Below are 19294 nucleotides of genomic sequence, written 5' to 3'. Positions count from 1 at the left end.
AACAGAACTGTTTTACTCATTCTGACTCTCTCCAACATATTGTGAGTGGATCCTGTGTTGAGTACGATCATATTAGGTATATTCATGCAAGTAAAGGGGTGTGAATTAGTAGCTATCTATTCTCATAGTCGCAGGTAGGACTATTTTGAAAGCCAAACTCTGACAGACTACAAGCAGCCAGATGTGTTTACATATAAGAGAAAGGTAAAGGAAGCCTTTTATTATCTTTGTTCTTTGAAATGCCTTATTCTAAAAGGAGATGCTAGAAATCACTATCTTTATTTTTTTAAGTATCACCAAAATTTAGGTAAATTGTGCCAAAAATTTGTTTTATATTTTAATGGTAGAAATTCAGTACACAATACAGATGAAAACAGGTGGCATTTTAGGTAGGTTAATATAAAAATTATTAGGATAATAATGGCATTGGGAAATTACATCATTGAAATAGGCAACTTCTAAATAAGATTGAATATCAAGGTTATTATAGAAATCATGAGTTGAAATGTGAGTGGTTGATAAAACATAGATTATACTGAATCTCAGAAAGTAAAGAATTTTAGAGTATTGTTTCTGTGCAGAACTGATTTGCTATTTTTATGCTATATGGCAGGAAAAATGTAGTAAGAATGTACTATTGAGTGTGCTATACATGCAATCCTGAATATAGTTCCCCTTTTGAGCTGTTGTTATTATTTAATAATTACCTTAAAAAAGAATAAATTTAACCTATACACTTATTCAGAAAGATAAAAGGGCTAACGAAAAACACATACAAATGTTAATAAAATATGTCATTCAAATTAATGTTTAATTGTTAAAATTGTTAAAATGTAATTAATGTGTCCCATAAAGCCAGTGAATCACAGTTCCATTGAAAGTACTATCTAGAAATGTTTCATCTTGTTTTGATTCCTGGGATAGATTTGTGCAATAGATTTGTACAATGTTTAATTATAAATTTGTGGTTTCTGAAAGGCAAGACCGATCCCAAACTCATAACGTTTACTTGGACCATTGCTTCTCAAATGGGGTGATTTTCCTCCTCCATCTGGTGGCATTTGGCAATGTCTGGAGACATTTTTGATTGTCATGATTTGGAGAGAGCTACTGGCATCTAGTGGGTAGAGGCCAGGAATCCTGCTAAACACTCACAATGCACAGGTCAGATTTTCCACTAGAAAGAATCATGCAGTCTAAAATGTCAATAGTGCCAAGGGTGAAAAGCCCTAGATTAGACCAAAACATTTTGATGGTTCCATAGTGTTTTCACTTAAGGATACATACACCTGCTCATGTCATTGAAAGTGTGGTGACAAGTTAATGGGAATATTTTTTTAGAGTAGATTAAAGTCTGGCCTTACTTTAGAGGTATGCCATACATATTTCTGTGATTAGTTAGATGTATCTAAACCTAAGCTTGTGAGTATATGTGCTTATGTGTGTGTGTGTGTGTGCATGTGTGTGTAGACTAACTTGTGTATCTGTCATTTTAAAATACACGTGCTCCTAAGTAAGTATGTCTCTAGAATTATCTTACAGAATACTCTAGAATTCTCTATTACTATGAAGAAATTGAATTCTAAACTCTTCGTTATTTTGTTTTTCTGAAATTGAGGACTTTAGAATTGTGCTGCACACTTTGCCAAATTTAGCCAATTACATTTTTATATTATTGGCTCTTAAGATTCATCTAAAAAGATATTCAAGTTATGGTAGACACATTCAATAAAAAAGTATTTAATCACTTTTAATGCATCTTCCAAAAGAAGGCATTACTACTTCTAAGTTTTAAAGTTATTTAGTGAAAAATTAGGTGGCTCCAAGAGGGCAAAAGAAAGGGTGAAAAAAACTGAAAATAAGTTCCGGATGAGACTTTTTATTAGCTATAATTTGAGAATTACTTTGAGGCTGATGATCATGAATGAGGATGATCTCTGTTTTATTTTTATTGCACTTCATAAAATTAAGATAGGTGAAAGATTAAGTCATTACATAGAGAAAATAATTTTTTTAATTTTAACTTTTTATTTTTATTGAATTTATTAAGATGACACTGGTGAATAAGTTTATATGTTTGAGATGTACAATTCTATAATACATCATCTATATATTGTATTGTGTGTTCACCATTCTAAGTCAAGTATCCTCCCATCAACAATTATCCCCCCCATTCCCTCTCCTACCTCCCCCTCTGATAATCACATACTTTGTGCATATGAGTTGGGATTAAGGGGAAAAAAAAGCAAAATAATTTTATATGAAAGCTTTTTATATGAAGAGGACATTAGACATGACAAGCTCTATATAGAATATTTGACCAACAGTTTATATGACACTGTGCATCTAACCTGCAATTAGCACAAGAAGTTGAAGAGTGCTTCCTGGATTTTGTTTCTGTTTAGTTCACTTTTAGCTATTTTAACAAAGGCATGATCCTGAATGGCAGATGTTCAGACAATACTCTATGTTTGGCTTTGTGGTGTCTCATTCCCCTCTTTTGGCTAAAAAGTTTGTTTAAGTTAAATATAAATTATACCTAAAGCAAAGGACAACATGGCTTAAAAGTCTATTTGGGCCACCTGGTGTGGCTCAGTGGTTGAGTGTCAACCCAGAAACCAAGAGTTCATGGTTTGATTCCCTTCAAGGCATATACCTGGGTTGCAGGCTTAATTCTCAGTGTGGGATGTGCAAGAGGCAGCCCATCAATTATGTTCCTCTCTCTCTCGTTGATGTTTCTATCTCTCTATCCCTTTACCTCCCTCTGAAAATTAATAAAAGCATATTTTTTAAGTCTCCTTAAAAAATAACTGAAGAATTCCTAAAATTCTAAATTTACCAAAAATATTTTTAATTAGTCAAAATATTTATAGGAGTATTACAGATCATTTCAAATGGAAATGATATCAATAACATTTCTTTTGTCAGCAATGATGGTAGTTGTATACTATGCACAGCCTCTTATTTCTTAGTGTGGAAAATTGATGACCTGTCATTTTAATTGGTATGTTTAAAAATACGGACTTGGTGAAAATGTTTAACTGAGAAATCTTGTTAGGAGCAACCTAAGAGGAAGAAATGTCACCGCCCATTTAAAATTTTATAAAACTCTTATTGTGTGTTGTATGAAAAATTTCTCACCAGAACCAGGGAACATACCTGTTCTATGTTTGCAGAGTTCCAGTGATCAAAGCTATAAAGATTTTTGTGGGAACTTGAGGACAAGTGTGTGGAGAAGTAAGGGCTGAGTGCAAAACTGTGCTTTGTCTTTCTTCATCTTCCAGTGTAAGTGGAGGTTGACTCTCTGAGTATATGACTCCTGGTGGGTACATGTCAGGGCTGGAAGTGGGTAAATCACTCCCGGTGCCTTCAACTTAGGCCAACCTTCTAACACAGTCAGCAGGAACTATAAATATGACCAGCGGTTTTGACAACTTCAGTCCACTGTGTGCCAGACAGTGAATGAAGCAAGTGGAAGGAGGAGACAAAAGGTCAAGCTCTTAGGATACAAAGGGTCAGAGAAGTCTCTGTGCTTGACCTTGGCTTTCAAGCACCACCTTCCTCTGTCCAATCCCATGGCCTCACTGTCGAGAGGAGCTAGTAGCCTTGTGACTAGAAAGCTGGTGTGGAAATTTGCTGAGAAGCTTAAAATGTTACACTGTCTTATATAAGGTATTCTTTTTTGTTGCTGTTAATTTTACCCCCCTTAAACGTGTGCTCTCTAAATTTGGGTGTCTTGTGACAGAGTTCTAGTCACCCTGACCTAATTATGGCCCTGCCAGTGATTATTAAAAGTGGAGCTCCTCCAAACCCCCACTTTCAGATGGATTTTCTGAGTCTTTGAAGATAGGGAGATGGTAATATTCCACCAGTTCCTACAGAGCCTCTTTTAAAGCCCTGGAGATTTACCCAGAAAAATCCAGAAGCCAAGAATGTGTTTATAAACTCCAAAATGTGAGGCCATATAATACTGAGGTTGAATAAGTAGAAGGAAAAACATATGAATCTTCAATTGCCATAACCTTTGCCCTTCCTATCTTAAGAAAATGGTTACTATTGGCATTACCCTCATCCTAGTCTTGTCCTTTGAATTTTTACATGCATCTTAGAGGTGAGAGATTGAAGCACGTGCATGAATGGAAAGCTCATTCAAACACAACACCACCTCTGCTTGCCGTTACAATAGGAAAATATACGGTTATGTTTCCTTCTAAGTTTCTTCCTTCTGGCGCCTGCATTTCTGATTTATTCTATCTCTAACGAATAAGTAATAAATAACTTATTATAAATTGGCTTATAATACCTTTGAACAGTTGTGTGATAGCCAAAGACTATAACTCTATAACTTTTTTAAAGGAAAAAAAAAAAAGATGAATTATATTTTGTTGATGCTTACTCATTTACCTACCTCCTCTGTGTTCCTATTGATCCAGGACTTTATGGTGAAATTCTTTCTGATTTTGCTTTTCTTTTGAAGTTGTGGGATATAACCAATGTTGCAGAGCTGTCTAGGAGTTTTATAAAATAATACCCCAGTATATTGATCATATCTCTTTCTGCTTTTATGTAATTAGATTTTCTCCAGATATTTGCCATTTTAAAAGCACATGCTTCACACGATACCGACAGATAGCTACAAGATGTGATTTTATCCAGGGTAGAGAAAAATTCAGGACTCAGATATGTCTGGTTTTCTCTGCACAGCAAGAGAAATGTATACTTATAATGCTAAAAAGAGTATAACCAGAATGAAAAGAGAGAAAAAAAGGAATATAAAAATCAGGGGTTTAATTGTGAAGGAGGATTAGGAGGGATCTTACTAGTAGAAGGATCTTACTAAGCAGAGAGCACAGAGGCTTTTGTCCTTCAGTGCAGTTTCCAAAATAGAACTTTTTCAGACATTTTAAATGAAACATACTGTCATGCAGTTGTCGTGACTAACGACGAAAGATGCTGGAGGAAGCAGTGTGAGAGCCAGCCTGTGAGGCCCTTAGGGAAGAAAACAGAAGAGGGCGACCTGTTTGCCTCCTCGGACCATCACAGTTTATAGCTTCCCCACTTCTGGCCTCTCTCCAACTGAGTTCTTCTTGGTGTTTGAGCCTAGACATACCAACACTCCCATGTTCACATTCCTCTTTCATTTCCACTGTGACACATACTTCTGAAATAAGATTATTATTTAGATCTCTGTCATGATAAGGGAGCAATAGGAGGAAATTGACACCTTGATAGCTGGTTGCATGGCCATCTGATGCTGTGCATAGTGAGTTTAAAACCTCTGTAGTCCCCTGCTCCCACTATTACTTCAGTAATAGGCCTTTATATTCATCATTATGTAAGGAAACGTAGATGGGTTTTCTCCCTTATGTTCTTGTGCACATACACGTACACACACACTTTGCATTATGTATGCCCATTGAAAAGAGAAAGATGGTTGACTTGGTGGGGGGGTGGCAGAGGGTACCTTCACTTTTTCTGGCTTGGCTCCCAATTTCTTATCTATTTTCTTCATGTACTCCAGTCACTTTTAAGATGTAACCATGTCTGTTCCAAGTTGTATCGTTGCCATCAGCAAATGCTCTCACAAATGTAGTGAATGTGACTTTAATATAAATGCACCATATAGTATTTAGGCCTTAAAGACCTCTGATAACAGTGTGTACATATCCTTTCTTGAAGCTATAGAACCTTCTCATTGAGAGCTATAGGTGATAGTTACAAGAGGATGCAGAGATATAGGTGATAATTACAAGAGGATGTGAAGATTAATAATGTTTTCTCCAGTGAATCCTAACATTCTTGGAAGCAAAGAATCAATTGGCTTTTGATCCTCATTCATTCGTCAGTACTCATTCTTTGGGCTTTCTTGTTGGTAGGTTGGTATAGATATTCCTTCATAATATACAGGATTGATAATTTGGGATGATTGATGGCTATAGGGGTACATCAGACTCAGAGATGCTAGCAGGAAGTCAGAACAGACAAGGGTAGCTCCATTGCAACGCTTGCTTAATTTTTAAAAAGTCTGGAATAGCCGAAACCGGTTTGGCTCAATGGATAGAGCATTGGCTTGGGGACTGAAGGGACCCGGGTTCGATTCCGGTCAAGGGCATGTACCTTGGTTGCGGGCATATCCCCAGTGGGGGGTGTGCAAGAGGCAGCTGATCGATGACTCTCTCTCATCGATGTTTCTAGCTCTCTATCTCTCTCCCTTCCTCTCTGTACAAAAACAATAAAATATATTTTAATAAAAAGTCTGGAATATTCTAGAACTCTAGTTACCATATAGCATAGTTGTCTGAAAAGCTTTGAAAAAGAAAGTTTCTCTAAGATCTCTAATTCAATGATTGCACATTATACATCATTCCACAGGTGTGCAAGCTGTTTTTTCAAGAGCAAATCTGCAGAGGCTAGAGGTAAGAGGCAAAGAGAAAAATTCAATTCCTCTCCTTTCTCTAACAGTATATAGGCTGACTACCAGTCGATGGATACATTTATTCTGTAAAAGGGTTTTTAGCTTAGAATATGAAATGAAATCACCCTTGAAGTGTACATGGAAATACTTCTTTATAATGAAGCCACAGTCTGCTGGCAGGAGGTGTAGGGAAAATCAGTACTCTTCATTCCATCTTTCTCACGTAAAATAGAGCAGGTAAGAAAAAAACTTTAATTGGTACTTTTTATAGTCAGACTTAAAAAACACACACACACAGTACCTATCTCTTTTGGTTCTGCTTTAGCTATTTCTTTCCACAGACTCTAAAGCAATGTCATAGGAGGAGGTTTGCTGTAAAAACATGTCTTTTCCTTTGGTGTATTCATTATAATTATGGCTGGTAGTGAGAAGGTTCACTAAGACTCAATTTCTCTACCTCCCTTACTTGGAGAAAATCTGGAAATGTAATCTGTGAATAAAATATTTTTTAAAATACTTTGTGAAGTCTTTTTATTTCCCTGAAGTGAATGGGTAATCCTATTTCTTTTTCTATTCTTCTTTTATTTCATATCCATATCAGCTAAACTGATTTTATTCTTTTCTTCTGGATGAAAACTCATGCTGCTTAGAGAGAAAATTAATTTAGACATACAGAATTATAGATGCCGTAAATAGAACATAAGAGCACTACTGGTACCTCTTACATGGTTGAAAGAAACTATCTATTAGGCAAATTAAAATAGAAAGAATTGAACATTTAATATGACATGTACTCGAGCCTACTTTTTATAGCAATAAAATGTTTCCCATATGCAATGAGTCAATATTTGTATGTGTGTCCTAGAGGTACTTTAATAAGTTCCTAATAAGATTTAAAACATTTAGATTCCCTTTCTGCTTACATGGGTGACTTTGACAAGCCCAAGTGTACCTTCTTGACTGAATTACTTAGATAATTGCTTCAAACTCCCATTTTCCTTGGACTCTAGTGGCCCAATTCTGCCAGACACTTTCTCAGAGGGAGAACATCAGGAAGAGTGACCTTGCTCCATTTTTAATCATACATGTCTCCTCAGATATTGATCAAGATGTTTATGCAGATATTATTAGTTCTTTGATTTTATTCTCACATAACAGCCTTTTGGGCTACAGCTATTTTAGGAAAGGACATTCTATTACCTAATGTTAAAACTTCATTATGTTAAATCTGAATCATTTGGGAGGGAAGACACAGCTCTAGTATAAATGTAGATATCCTAACCTATTCTCAGACCATATAAGGGAAACAGATTTAACTTGTTTTTAACAACTATCATTAAGTTAAAAAAAAATCTAAAAATTGCTGAGTCCTGATGTTCTACTTTGTTTCGATTTAAGCATTCAAAAACAGATATTAAGATTCCAAAGGCATTAATTACTCAAGAATTCCTAAACCTTAAAGGATGGTAATTATAAGTCACAGACTATATTTTTACTTGAAAACTGATTATTTTGGATACACAGATTCTTGATGATATGAAGAACTAAACATACAGGCTGATTGAGTTGAATCTTGATCAGGAGTCCAAGAGATGAAGTAGAGGCTATATCTAATTACGTTTAACATTTGTAATTCTAAGATATATTATCTTGTTTTGGAGATTTTGACAATATGAGGAAACAAGTCCTTTGTTATTTCTTTCAAATAGAATGAAAGCTATTTCTTTCCTTCTCAAGAGTTAGTTTCCAGACATGAATTTTAAAAACCTCAATATATGGGAACTTTTTCATAATAAACAATGCAACCAAAAGTTATATTACAAAGCAATTAAGGCTTATTGGTCTTGCTCAGCCGGCTCAGCTCAGTGGTTGAACGACAACCTATGAACCAAGAGGTTACGGTTCAATTTTCAGTCAGGACACATGCCTGGGTTTCGGGCTCGATCCTCAGTTGGAGTTGTGCAGGAAGCAGCCAATTCTCTCCCATCATTGATATTTCTATCTTTCTCTCCCTCTCCCTTCCTAAACCAATAAAAATACTTTTTAAAAGAGTTTATTGGTCTTAGGATAGACTTCAATCAAGAATATTTTAGCCGAAACCGGTTTGGCTCAGTGGATAGAGCATTGGCCTGAGGACTGAAAGAAATCCCAGGTTTGATTCTGGTCAAGGGCATGTACCTTGGTTTAGGGCACATCCCCGGTGGGGGTGTGCAAGAGGCAGCTGATCGATGATTTTCGCTCATCCATGTTTCTCTCTATCCCTCTCTGTAAAAAAATCAATAATATATATATATAAAAGAATATTCTAACCTTTTGTGTAGGGAAAAAGGAACAATAAGAACAGAGTATGGATATCTATTGAGTGGGTCCACCATAATCAACTTTCCATCAGGTGGATTGCTGATCTCCTGGAAAATGGTTTCTACTGAGGGTTTAACATTGGCCTTGCTAATATTTGTTGGGCACTCAGTAGTGGTACCAGCCAGATGATGGATTCCAGGCAAACCTCCATATCTGCCACTGTGTATAGAAGTCCATTGAGAAAGTGGTGGAGTGTTTGATGCGTTGAGAGATCAAGAGTGGTTATCATAGAGCATATAGCCATTTCTCACTGAAATAGGCGTTATTCTGGATTTGCCTTTCTCATCCTCAATTCTTCTGCTAGTACCATCATCTATGAAGTTACAGAATGACTTCTTTACCATGTTGTGATCATATTATTACATGCAACATACTTTTGACCAAGGAACACATTTTTTAGCAAAAAGTAGTATAGAAAGGATCTATGCTTATGGAATTAACAAGTCTTGTTTTTTATCATATCCTGTAAAGCATTCATTTTCAAGAAAAACAATGGTTTTAGGAGGGGAAACATCTTAGACATTACAATGATATCTAAGACTTAAAAGTTTCATTTGGGGCAAGGATAGGGGAATAACGAAAAAAAGGTACACAAATGGGTGAAATTTAAGAAAGAATAAGTTGAATAAAACATTTTTAATATGGTAAGTTAGCAGTTAGGCTTAGTGGCTTAATCAGATTCAGGTTAAGATAACTTCCTAAGTGGTGTTCTTTAATTTGGCAATTTTAAATTAAGAATTGACAAAGTGAACAGCTTGTGTACAATAGCGATTTGGGTTTTTAAAACTCCAATTTGAAGGAATAAATGTCATCAAAAGGAACTAAATTTGTGATTTCTTTATTCCCTGGACATCATTAATGGAGGAAGCATGATTCTATAAAATGACTAGATAAATCTTGCAGGCTTGGTCAGATCTTCTCAAGTCCACCAACTAGGAAATTCTAATACCAAAGATACCCCTTCACTCATGTTCTCATTCACCCAGTTATTTAATTCATTGAATAAGCAGTTTTGAAGCTAGGGGCTCTGTATTTGAATAGGCCTTTGGAAGCCTAGAAACATATTCAAAGGGTCACATTTTTTTTGGTAAAATTTAAATGAGATTTTAACCACAACTGGTTAATGACTGTGTCTCTTTCACTCTATCGTCCCCTGTGTCATACTCTCCTTGTGTTCAGTAGTGATGAAGTGGTCACAGGCACTTTTAGGATCTGGCCAAGGGAAATTGAGATGGAAGACCTATTTAGTGAGGGCTTCCTAGGAGGGGAAAAAAAAGTGAGAGATGCTGATCTAGAAGCAGCTGCCTCACAGGAAGTTGGCAGGGTCTCATTTAGGAGGTTGCGGTACGTTCTTACTAAATGTGGTATATGTTTCAGATGGTGACCAATTTCTCTCATTATGATATCTGGAACATATTTAGAAATTTGAATCTGGGGACCAAGGGATGAAAGTAGAAGAGACTTCCACAAATTAGGATATTTGTGCTTTTGTTGTTTAAGTCAAAATATTTTTAAATTACCTTGTGATTCTTTTTTAACCCATCTTTCTAGAAGTTTGTTTTAATTTTCAAATATAGAGTGTCTCCCCAGAAGGTATTCAGACAATGTATGTAGATTCTGATACATTTTGAAAATGAAATGTGTCTTAAATTCTGCCTTTATAATTATTCAAAGTGTATATACATTTTGTGGGACACCCTGTGTACAAAGGATTTATTACTACCTTTAGATTCTCATCTTTTTATCTTTCTTTTTTTTAAAATTGATTTCAAAGAGGAGCAGAGAGGGAGAGACAGAATCATCAATGATGAGAGAGAATCATTGATTGGCTGCCTCCTGTGTGCCACCCACTGGGGATCAAGCCTGTAACCCAGGCATGTGCCCTGACCTGGAATTGAACCATGACCTCTTGGTTCATAGGTCACACTCAATCCAGCTGGGACTTTTATCTCTTTCTAATATAATTCTGTCATGATCAGAAAATATACTATTATTTTAATTTTTTTAAATTTATTGAAACTAGTTTCTTGGCCCAGCTTCGATGAGTACTTCAAAAGGATGTACATTCTACAGTTGTAGGCAGCAGGGTATTGAACATGTATATCTTCACTAACATTTTATCTATTCTTCTATCAATTCCAGAAAAAAAAAAGTCTCCTAGTATTATATGTCCATCTCTCCTTTAATTCTATAAACTTTAGATTTATGTACTTTGCAATTCTGTTATAAATTACATACACCAAGACGTCTGACTTTATGCCAAATAACTATGTGTGGTCCTTCATGCCCATCCTCAGGCAATTTGACTGGCAGGCCTCATGGGGAAGCTGTCCTTCCCCCCACCAGATTTGTACACAGCCAATGCGTTGGTTTTCTGGAGTGAATTGCAATCAAGGACTCAGGACCACCTGGTTCAGCTATTCTCATATGCATGCCTACATTCCTAGCCCAACACTTTCATTTGAAGTAGCAGAGGTCTCAGCTAAGGCACTTTACTCTGACTTAGTACCTTTCACTCCCAGCCCTTCCCTCTCACCTTCCTCCTGATCCACGCATCCATACAGATGTAGGATCCTTTTTTTAAGGCCTCCTTGGCAGGGAGAGGATTCCCCCCTCTACTCATCTACTCTGCATCTATCTGGCTCTCACCCAGTGCCATTCCATGAGAAAAAACACATCTCTGTTTCTTTAAATTTTATTTTTAAATTACAGTTTACATTCAATATTATTCTGTATTTGTTTCAGGTGTTCAGCAGTGTGGTTAGACAATCCTATACTTTACAAAGTGTTCCCTACCTGGCACTGTGCATAGTTATTACAATATTAATGACTATATTCCCTAATCTGTACTTCACATCTTTGTGATGTGTGTGTGTGTGTGTGTGTATTTATTGATGAGAGAGAGAGAGAGAGAGAGAGAGAGAGAGAGAGAGAGAGAGAGAAACATCGATTTATTATTTCACTTATTTATACAATAATTGATTGCTTCTTATTTGTGCCCTGACTGGAGATGGATCCCACAACCTTGCCATATGAGTATGATGGTCCAACCTACATGGTTAGGACCTTCATGACTATTTTGTAACTATCAATTTGTACTTTTAAATCCCTTAACTTTCTTACCCAACCCCCCTGTGCTCTAGCACCCATCAGTCTGTATCTATAAGTCTGTTTCAATGTTCTTTGTCTATTTTGTTTTTTAGTGGTGCCTGATTTTGCTTCTTGCTTGCGATATCACAATAAGTAAATAAGGCTTGATTGTTACCTTAAATTTGGCTCATTGTCCTAATTGACCACATCGACACTTGATTGCTTGAAATACACACTTATGACATATTTTCTTCACAAATTGACCATTTTATTAACATTTATGAGAATGTAAATATTGTAATATAAATAAATATTAAGACAAATACATAAAATTCCCCTTTAGAAAAATCTTCTTTGTCTGACATTAATAAAAAGAAAAAATCCATGAGATTTCTTCTTATTATTTTCATGATATATCTTTTTTCAATTTTTAAAATTTTATTTTTGAAATGCATTTCTTATAAACTCAACTATGCCGGCTCCCTGATCTCAAACTTCCAGGCTACCCAAGGGCATTTTTGGAAATCTCATTCTTAGATTTCATGTCTAGGCTTAACAATAAATATATGGAGATAATTGTCCTGTCATCAGTAATTATGCATGTTATCATAGTGACATGCTGATTTTTATCATTTGCACTCACTATCTTGATCTCTTTAACACCTTTAACATTGTCAAGATAATTTTGAGGATGTTTTTGCCTTAGAGTTTCACCAGAATTTTCCACTTACCATCATTACTGTTTCTATTTTTTTCTCAAATGAATCATGTATCATTGCAAGTAAACAGCTTCTATTCTAAATTGTCAGGAAGGTGCTGACAAATTAACATCTTATTGGCAGTCTTGCACCATGCATGAATAGATTACATCAGTTTGTCATTGCTCTGAAGTTTCTTTTATCTATTCAGAAGGACAGATGCAAATTTTCCTCCCTCTGGTTGCATTGCTTGACACCTGATAAGTAATCTTTTTGCAGGAATCTCAGTAATAGAATATAATACAGCTCTATCAATTTATATGTATCTTAGTTGTTTTGCAGCACAATCTTGAATTCTCCCCCAAAAAAGAATCAGTTTATACTAATTAATTTATATCCCACAATTTCTTGCCGTTTTGCATAGACAATAGTTTTATGTCTTAATGCCAAAGTATAGCTCTCTCTATATGTATATGTACACACATGTATATCTACATATGTAGATATGTTTCTATTAAGACTAGAGGCCCAATGCATGAAATTCATGCAAGTATAGGCCCTCACAGCCCCTGCTGCCTCATGGCCCCATGGCCCCACCCCCCTCCCACTGGTTATTCTGGAAGGTCGTTCCCCCTTCCAGTCAAATTAGCATATTGGCTCTTTATTATATAGGATACCTCAGATGGCACGTAAAGTTTAAAGAAATGGTATAAACAATGCCCATAACTCAACTGATGCTAGATAAGAGATTGAAAAATGTTAAAACTGAGTTTGCACACATGTAGGCAACGACAACTGTCATGATTACTGCAGAACTTTGTATGATAGTAAGGGGCATCAATTGTAAAGTGAAGTTTGATGGTCCAGCCAGCATGGCTCAGTGGTTGAGCACTGACCTATCAACCAAGAGGTCATGGTTCAATTCTTGGTTGGGCGGGTTTGAGCCTTGATCACCAGTGTGGGGAATGCAGGAGGCAGTCAATCAATGATTCTCTGTCATCATTGATGCTTCCTCTCTGAAATCAAGAAAATAATCTATAATAATAAAAGAGCAATATGCTAATTAGACCGGACATCCTTCCTGACAAAGCCTGCGTGGAGGAAAGCAAGCCTGGGGCCTGAGTGCCAGAGTGAAGCCTACCCTTGCACTTTTCATGCATCAGGCTTCTAATATATATATTTTTACTAGAAGTCCAATGCAGTTTGACTAAAAGATGCAGTTTGACTTCAGGAATGTTAAAATGTGAAAAGGTGTGTCTTACAGTCAATGACACACTTTATAATCCATCACTGGGGTGAAAGGAAAGGCTTTTTGGAAGGAGGTTTACACACAAGTCAGTCTTGAAGAGTTAATGAGTTCTAAGATTCTAAAACGGATCTTTTCCCCCTGAATAGGAAATCTGGGAGGTGATAAAAGAAAAGGATCTTGAATAAAAGGAGTGATTCAGAGAACTGTTAATTCTTGTTTATCCAGGCTCTTTCAGATAGCTGTTTTTGCACACTAGGGGGCTCTAAAACACAACATGTCAAGTGAAAATATTGATCACCTGCTTTTTCCTTTTTAAATGTCATTTTCTCGACAAATATTTATTGAGCGTAAATTTGTAAGCTTATACTGTCCTTTGTGAGGAATATAAAAATTATTATGAGCTGTTCTCAGCCTATAAAAGATTTACGATCTGGTACAGGAGATAAAGCAGGTATAAAGATTAAAATAAAGGGAGGCATAAAACAAGTGTTGGGAAACTAGAACAAAGAATTCTAAAAATTCCAGAGTAGTGACTCTTTTCTGAGATCAGTGCAAACTTTCTTTGATTTGGGGGGGAAAAAATGAACATTTCCCTAATGAAGTGGCCAGGCCCTATATTTCAGGGGATCCTCCTGACTGGGTTTTATAGGAGGGGTAAGAGCAGAAGCAGCCGCCTCTTACAAGTGCCCTGGAGGGTAGCCGGGGCATATGCTTATTCCACTCCACAGCACTGCTGGCTTTTCTCACATCTTCCTCTCTCCCTTCTTCCCTTTTTTTCACAGAGTCCCCTTCTTTCTTTGTCTTCTTTCTTGGGATGTTCCAGACCATCATGATCTGTCAGTGACTCTTATGTGTAGTCTTAGTCTTGCCACTGGCCTTCTGGACTAAAGAAGTTGCCCAGCCCAGTCCCACAGTAAATTCTGGGACACGTTTTTCCGCCCAGGAAATCACTGTGGCTATCAACACCCTCACTAAAATTACTGTGTGTGTATTTTCCAATGATGCCAAAATAACAATAGAATGTTCATCCCCCTCTGAATTAGGGAGGCAACTTGGCAGAGCAGGAAGAGAAACAGAGCTACAGAAATCCTCACCTCTTTTCTTTACCATCACACATACAGATTTTTGCCCACTTTCTGCCCAGGCTATATCCTGGTCTTTCTGAGTCCCTAGCCCACTCATAGGTACGGTCTTTGGGACATTTCAGTCTTTCCCAATAATCCAAGGACTCTACTCAGTTCCAGGATCCCAAGGCAAAAAAAATTCTCGTTCTCATTTTTACTTTCCTTCTTAATAGAGAAACAGCAATGTGAAGATTATTGTTTATTTATTTAAAGTTATTAGTTTTAAAGAATCATCAAACTTAAAGGTTATAAAAATTGCACTCCTGAATTACCTTTACTCAGAGCCATACATAATGGATATTTTGCAATGTTTGGTTTATTTCTCTAATAATTATTGATGAAACATTTATTTGAAAGTTATAGCACCATAATCCTTTACTCCCAAATGTTTCAATGCATATTTCCTAACAAAGATATTTTCCTGCATAGCCATAGTATAATAATAATTTCAGATATTTAATGTTGACATAATATTATCTAATGTAAGCTCATATTCAAATTCTATCAATTACCCCATTAATATTATTTTTTATTTTTCTATTATTAGAGTTGATATTCTATATTATTTTATATTAGTTTTGTGTGTATAGCATAGTGGTTAGACAATTATATAAATTTACAAAATTCCATTAATATTCTTTCTAACTTTTTTTTTTTTTTAATCCTGTCCTGGTCTCCAATCTAGAATCACAGATTGCATTTAATTGTCACATCTCTTTAGTCTCTTTCATTCTGGAACAATTTCTCATCTATATTGATCTTTAACATTGAAATTTTTTAAAGAGTTGAGGTCAATTGAAAGTCTCTAAATTTGATTTTATCTTATATCTCCACATGATTAGATTCAGTTAATGCATTTTTGGCAGGAATTCTGTATATTATGAGAACATTACATCAGGAGGTATAAGATTCCCCTTCTTAGAAAGAGAACCACCTTTTTATTCCTCAATCTATATGAGTACCTAAGCCTCACCAACAGAGTGTGTTGTCAAGGTTTTTGATTTGCTGCCAATGTGATAGGTAAAAATTGCATCTTAATATTGTGTTTTTTTAATTACCTTATTGAAGTAGAACTCAAAAACAATAACATGAATCCATTTTAAGTGCACAGTGTGATGAGTTTTGACAAACCAGATAAGACAGACTATTTATATCATTCTAAAAAGTCTCTTATTCCCCTTTTCTGTAAATTCCTCCAAATCCTGGCCCAGGAAACCACTGAAATGCTTTCTAACACTATAGGCTAGGTTTGTGTAATCTAGCACTTCATATAAATGGAATCATATGGTATGTACACATTTGTGCCTAGAAAGAAGAGGATACCATACGCTGGTATCTATAGGGTAGACTATAAAAAGACAATTAGATGTATTAGTTTTTTGGTTTTTTAAAAAATATATTTTTATAGATTTCAGAGAAGGAGGAAGAGGGAGAGAAAGATAGAAACATCAATTATCAATGATGAGAGAGAACCATTGATTGCTGCTTTCCCTGACTGGGAATCAAACTATAACTCCTGGTTCATAGGTCGTTATGAACCACTGAGCCATGCTGGCTGGGCAGATGTATTAGTTTTTAATATGATCTTATTTGTATGCACAACCTAGATGGCCTTTACATACATAGATTATAAATAAAACTGAATTCCTCTAATTTTAAATAAAATATACTCTCCATTCTAATTTTTCTTATTGTTCTTACTATGCCAGTCTACTAAGCCCTTAAAAAATGGCAGAATTTAAAATGAGAATTAAAAAAGGCTGAATTGTACTATCTATAGAAGTCTCATTTTTATGAGTTTTAACCTTAGTATCAAATAACTTTTCATAAATGTAATGTGACAAGGATTCTGTATCTTCCAAAGAATTTCCTCTCCATTTTAGTAAAAACTTCCATATCAGCTTAGCTTTTTCCTTTTTCAAAGCTCATGAGAAAACAATGAAACTTGACAGCTTTGATTCTTCCGTTAGCACCGACTTCATTAGGTGTCAGTGCTGCTTTTAGCAATCCTTCACAGTGGGCGTGAGCAAGGTGTACAAACTGAGCGATGCAATAAAGCAGGATCTGCTTGATTGAAACATCTAATACTCTCTCCCAACTCAGTCCCAGCACTACTTCATATTCATAACTGTGCTTTTCCATAGCCATGAATCAATATGTGTGTGAAATTCAAAAGAAGAAAAGCAATTAATTTTCAGTACCAGAGAGAAACACTCACAGTCCGGGTATAAAATAGTTTCCAAAACCGAATCTCATTTGCCTAAAGTATATCTCTGAATCAAGAGCTAAATGAAGAAATAAAGTCCTGATAGTAAAAGCCTGTAATGTTTTGGTTGAGTCTGCCTTTTGACATGGTACTTTTTTTTTTTTGGTTGGTAGAAATGACACACGGAAGGGCATGAGGCAGAAGATGGAAGTGGCAGCACGGAGGGTGGAGAAAATAGTCCATACTTAGCCACTGAGAGGACAAACATAAAAATAAAATACTTCTGCAAGAAAGACGCCAAAATAATTACATGCTATTCCCAATAGTTTTGCATTATGAAGACTGCTAAACAATTTTATAACTAAAAAAACATCTAACAACTTACAAAGATAAGTAATTCATTAGATAATTTCAGTAACAATATCCAAGACCCACCTCATATTGAACACACACACACACACACACACACACACACACACACACATTAAATAGCCAAAAGTGTTACATAGATCCCCAGTGGCCAGGTTTTGGAATTGAAAATTTTTCCTCACTAATTTTAACAGCTTCATTGAGGTGTCATTGGAATGCAATAAACTGCCTGGATTTAAAGTGCACAGTCATCATTTGTACACACCTGTGACATCATCACCACTGTCAGCATAGTGAGCATATCATCACACCCAAGAGATTCCTGGTACCACTTCGTAATTCTCTTTCCTGCTTCTCCCCGCCTCCTTCCCAGCCGTAGGAAACCACTTTTCTGTCATTACAGACAAGTTTACACTTTTTAGAACTTCCTATAAATAAAATCACACACTACGTACTCTTGTTTTCTGGCTTTTTTTTAACCAGCTAAACTATTTTGAGATTCATCCATGTAGTTGAATGTATCAATTGTTCATTCCTTTGTGTGTGTGTGTGTGTGTGTGTGTGTATGAACATTATTCTATCATATTCCATAAACTATTTATCTATTAATATTTACTGGATGGTGGACTTTTTTTTTTGTTTGTTTCTTTTATCACAGCTCAACCTGCTATGAGCTTTTCTGTTCCAGCCTTTGTGTGAATTATTGTTTTCATTTCTCACACCGAAGAGTGGGATGGCTGGATCATGTAGCAGGGATATGTTTAACATTTAAGCTATACTTAACATTATTCCTTTTTTTACTTTCCCTCTTGTGGTTATGAGAGTTCTAATTCCTTTACATTCTCACTAAAACTGAGTATGGATAGTCTTTTTAATTTTAGCTGTTTAGATTTAGTCATTTAATAAAAAAATATGTGGTAGTGTCTTTAGGATAAACTATCATTGCCCAGTGTCCAATGTCTTGAATAACATTGTCTTTATATCTTCATATATATAGGGTGTCCCCAAAAATACATACACACTTTAACAGCTGATCAAAAATACATATGCACTTTAACAACTGATAGCTCAATTTTGAAAATGAAATGTATTTTAGTAAACACTGCCTTTGTAATAATTCAAAGTATGTGTATACATTTTGGGGAGACACTCTAATTTTTTATTGTTTTGTTTTTTAGTTGTTTCAAATTAGGATGTAAGCCAGCTCCCCATTACTTCTTCTTTGCCAAGAAACTCCCTCAATATATAGCAAAGGCGAGGAAACACTCCATGAGAGAAAAATAAAACAATGAGGTAAACAAATTAAAAAACAAATTTTCACTCACTAACACTGCATTTTAATCATGGCTATATATATATACATATTTGTGTTCAGCTGAGAATTTGCTCTCCTGGTGAGAACAATTTAACAGAATCCGAGCTCTCTTAGCAAATTCCTTAATATCTGTAGTTTTGGCCTGAGGTGATATTCTTTCCACTTGCTTCTATAATACACGCTTTTGCTCTCAGTGAGGACCAATGAAACCTTCCCTGACCATTCAAACTAAAGTAGCCGCCCCGTTCTATTTTGCATCACCATGGTTTTGCTTTTGCTATTTTATGTATCATTACTAGATATTTTCTTGTTGATTTTTTTTAATATACATTTTATTGATTTTGTACAGAGAGGAAGGGAGAGAGATAGAGAGTTAGAAACATCGATGAGAGAGAGTCATCGATCAGCTGCCTCTTGCACACCCCCTACTGGGGATATGCCCGCAACCAAGGTACATGCCCTTGACC

The 19294-nt window shown here is 35.8% G+C and overlaps 1 protein-coding gene across 1 annotated transcript in view; it reads left to right on the top strand.

Moving 5' to 3' along the window:
• Positions 1-6931, top strand: part of ST8SIA1 (ST8 alpha-N-acetyl-neuraminide alpha-2,8-sialyltransferase 1) — a 132521-nt gene extending 125590 nt beyond the window's left edge. Inside the window, exon 6 of the mRNA XM_045587834.1 lies at positions 6373-6931. Coding sequence (XP_045443790.1) covers positions 6373-6414 — 42 coding nt within the window. The 3' untranslated portion in view covers positions 6415-6931. The remainder of the gene's footprint in view (positions 1-6372) is intronic.
• Positions 6932-19294: the final 12363 nt, after the last annotated feature.

The sequence above is a fragment of the Pipistrellus kuhlii genome, unplaced genomic scaffold (genome assembly GCF_014108245.1).
Source record: "Pipistrellus kuhlii isolate mPipKuh1 unplaced genomic scaffold, mPipKuh1.p scaffold_m20_p_3, whole genome shotgun sequence".
Lineage (NCBI taxonomy): Eukaryota > Metazoa > Chordata > Mammalia > Chiroptera > Vespertilionidae > Pipistrellus > Pipistrellus kuhlii.
The sequence above is the reverse complement of the archived record's forward strand: the minus strand, read 5'-3'. Positions and strand labels throughout refer to the sequence as shown.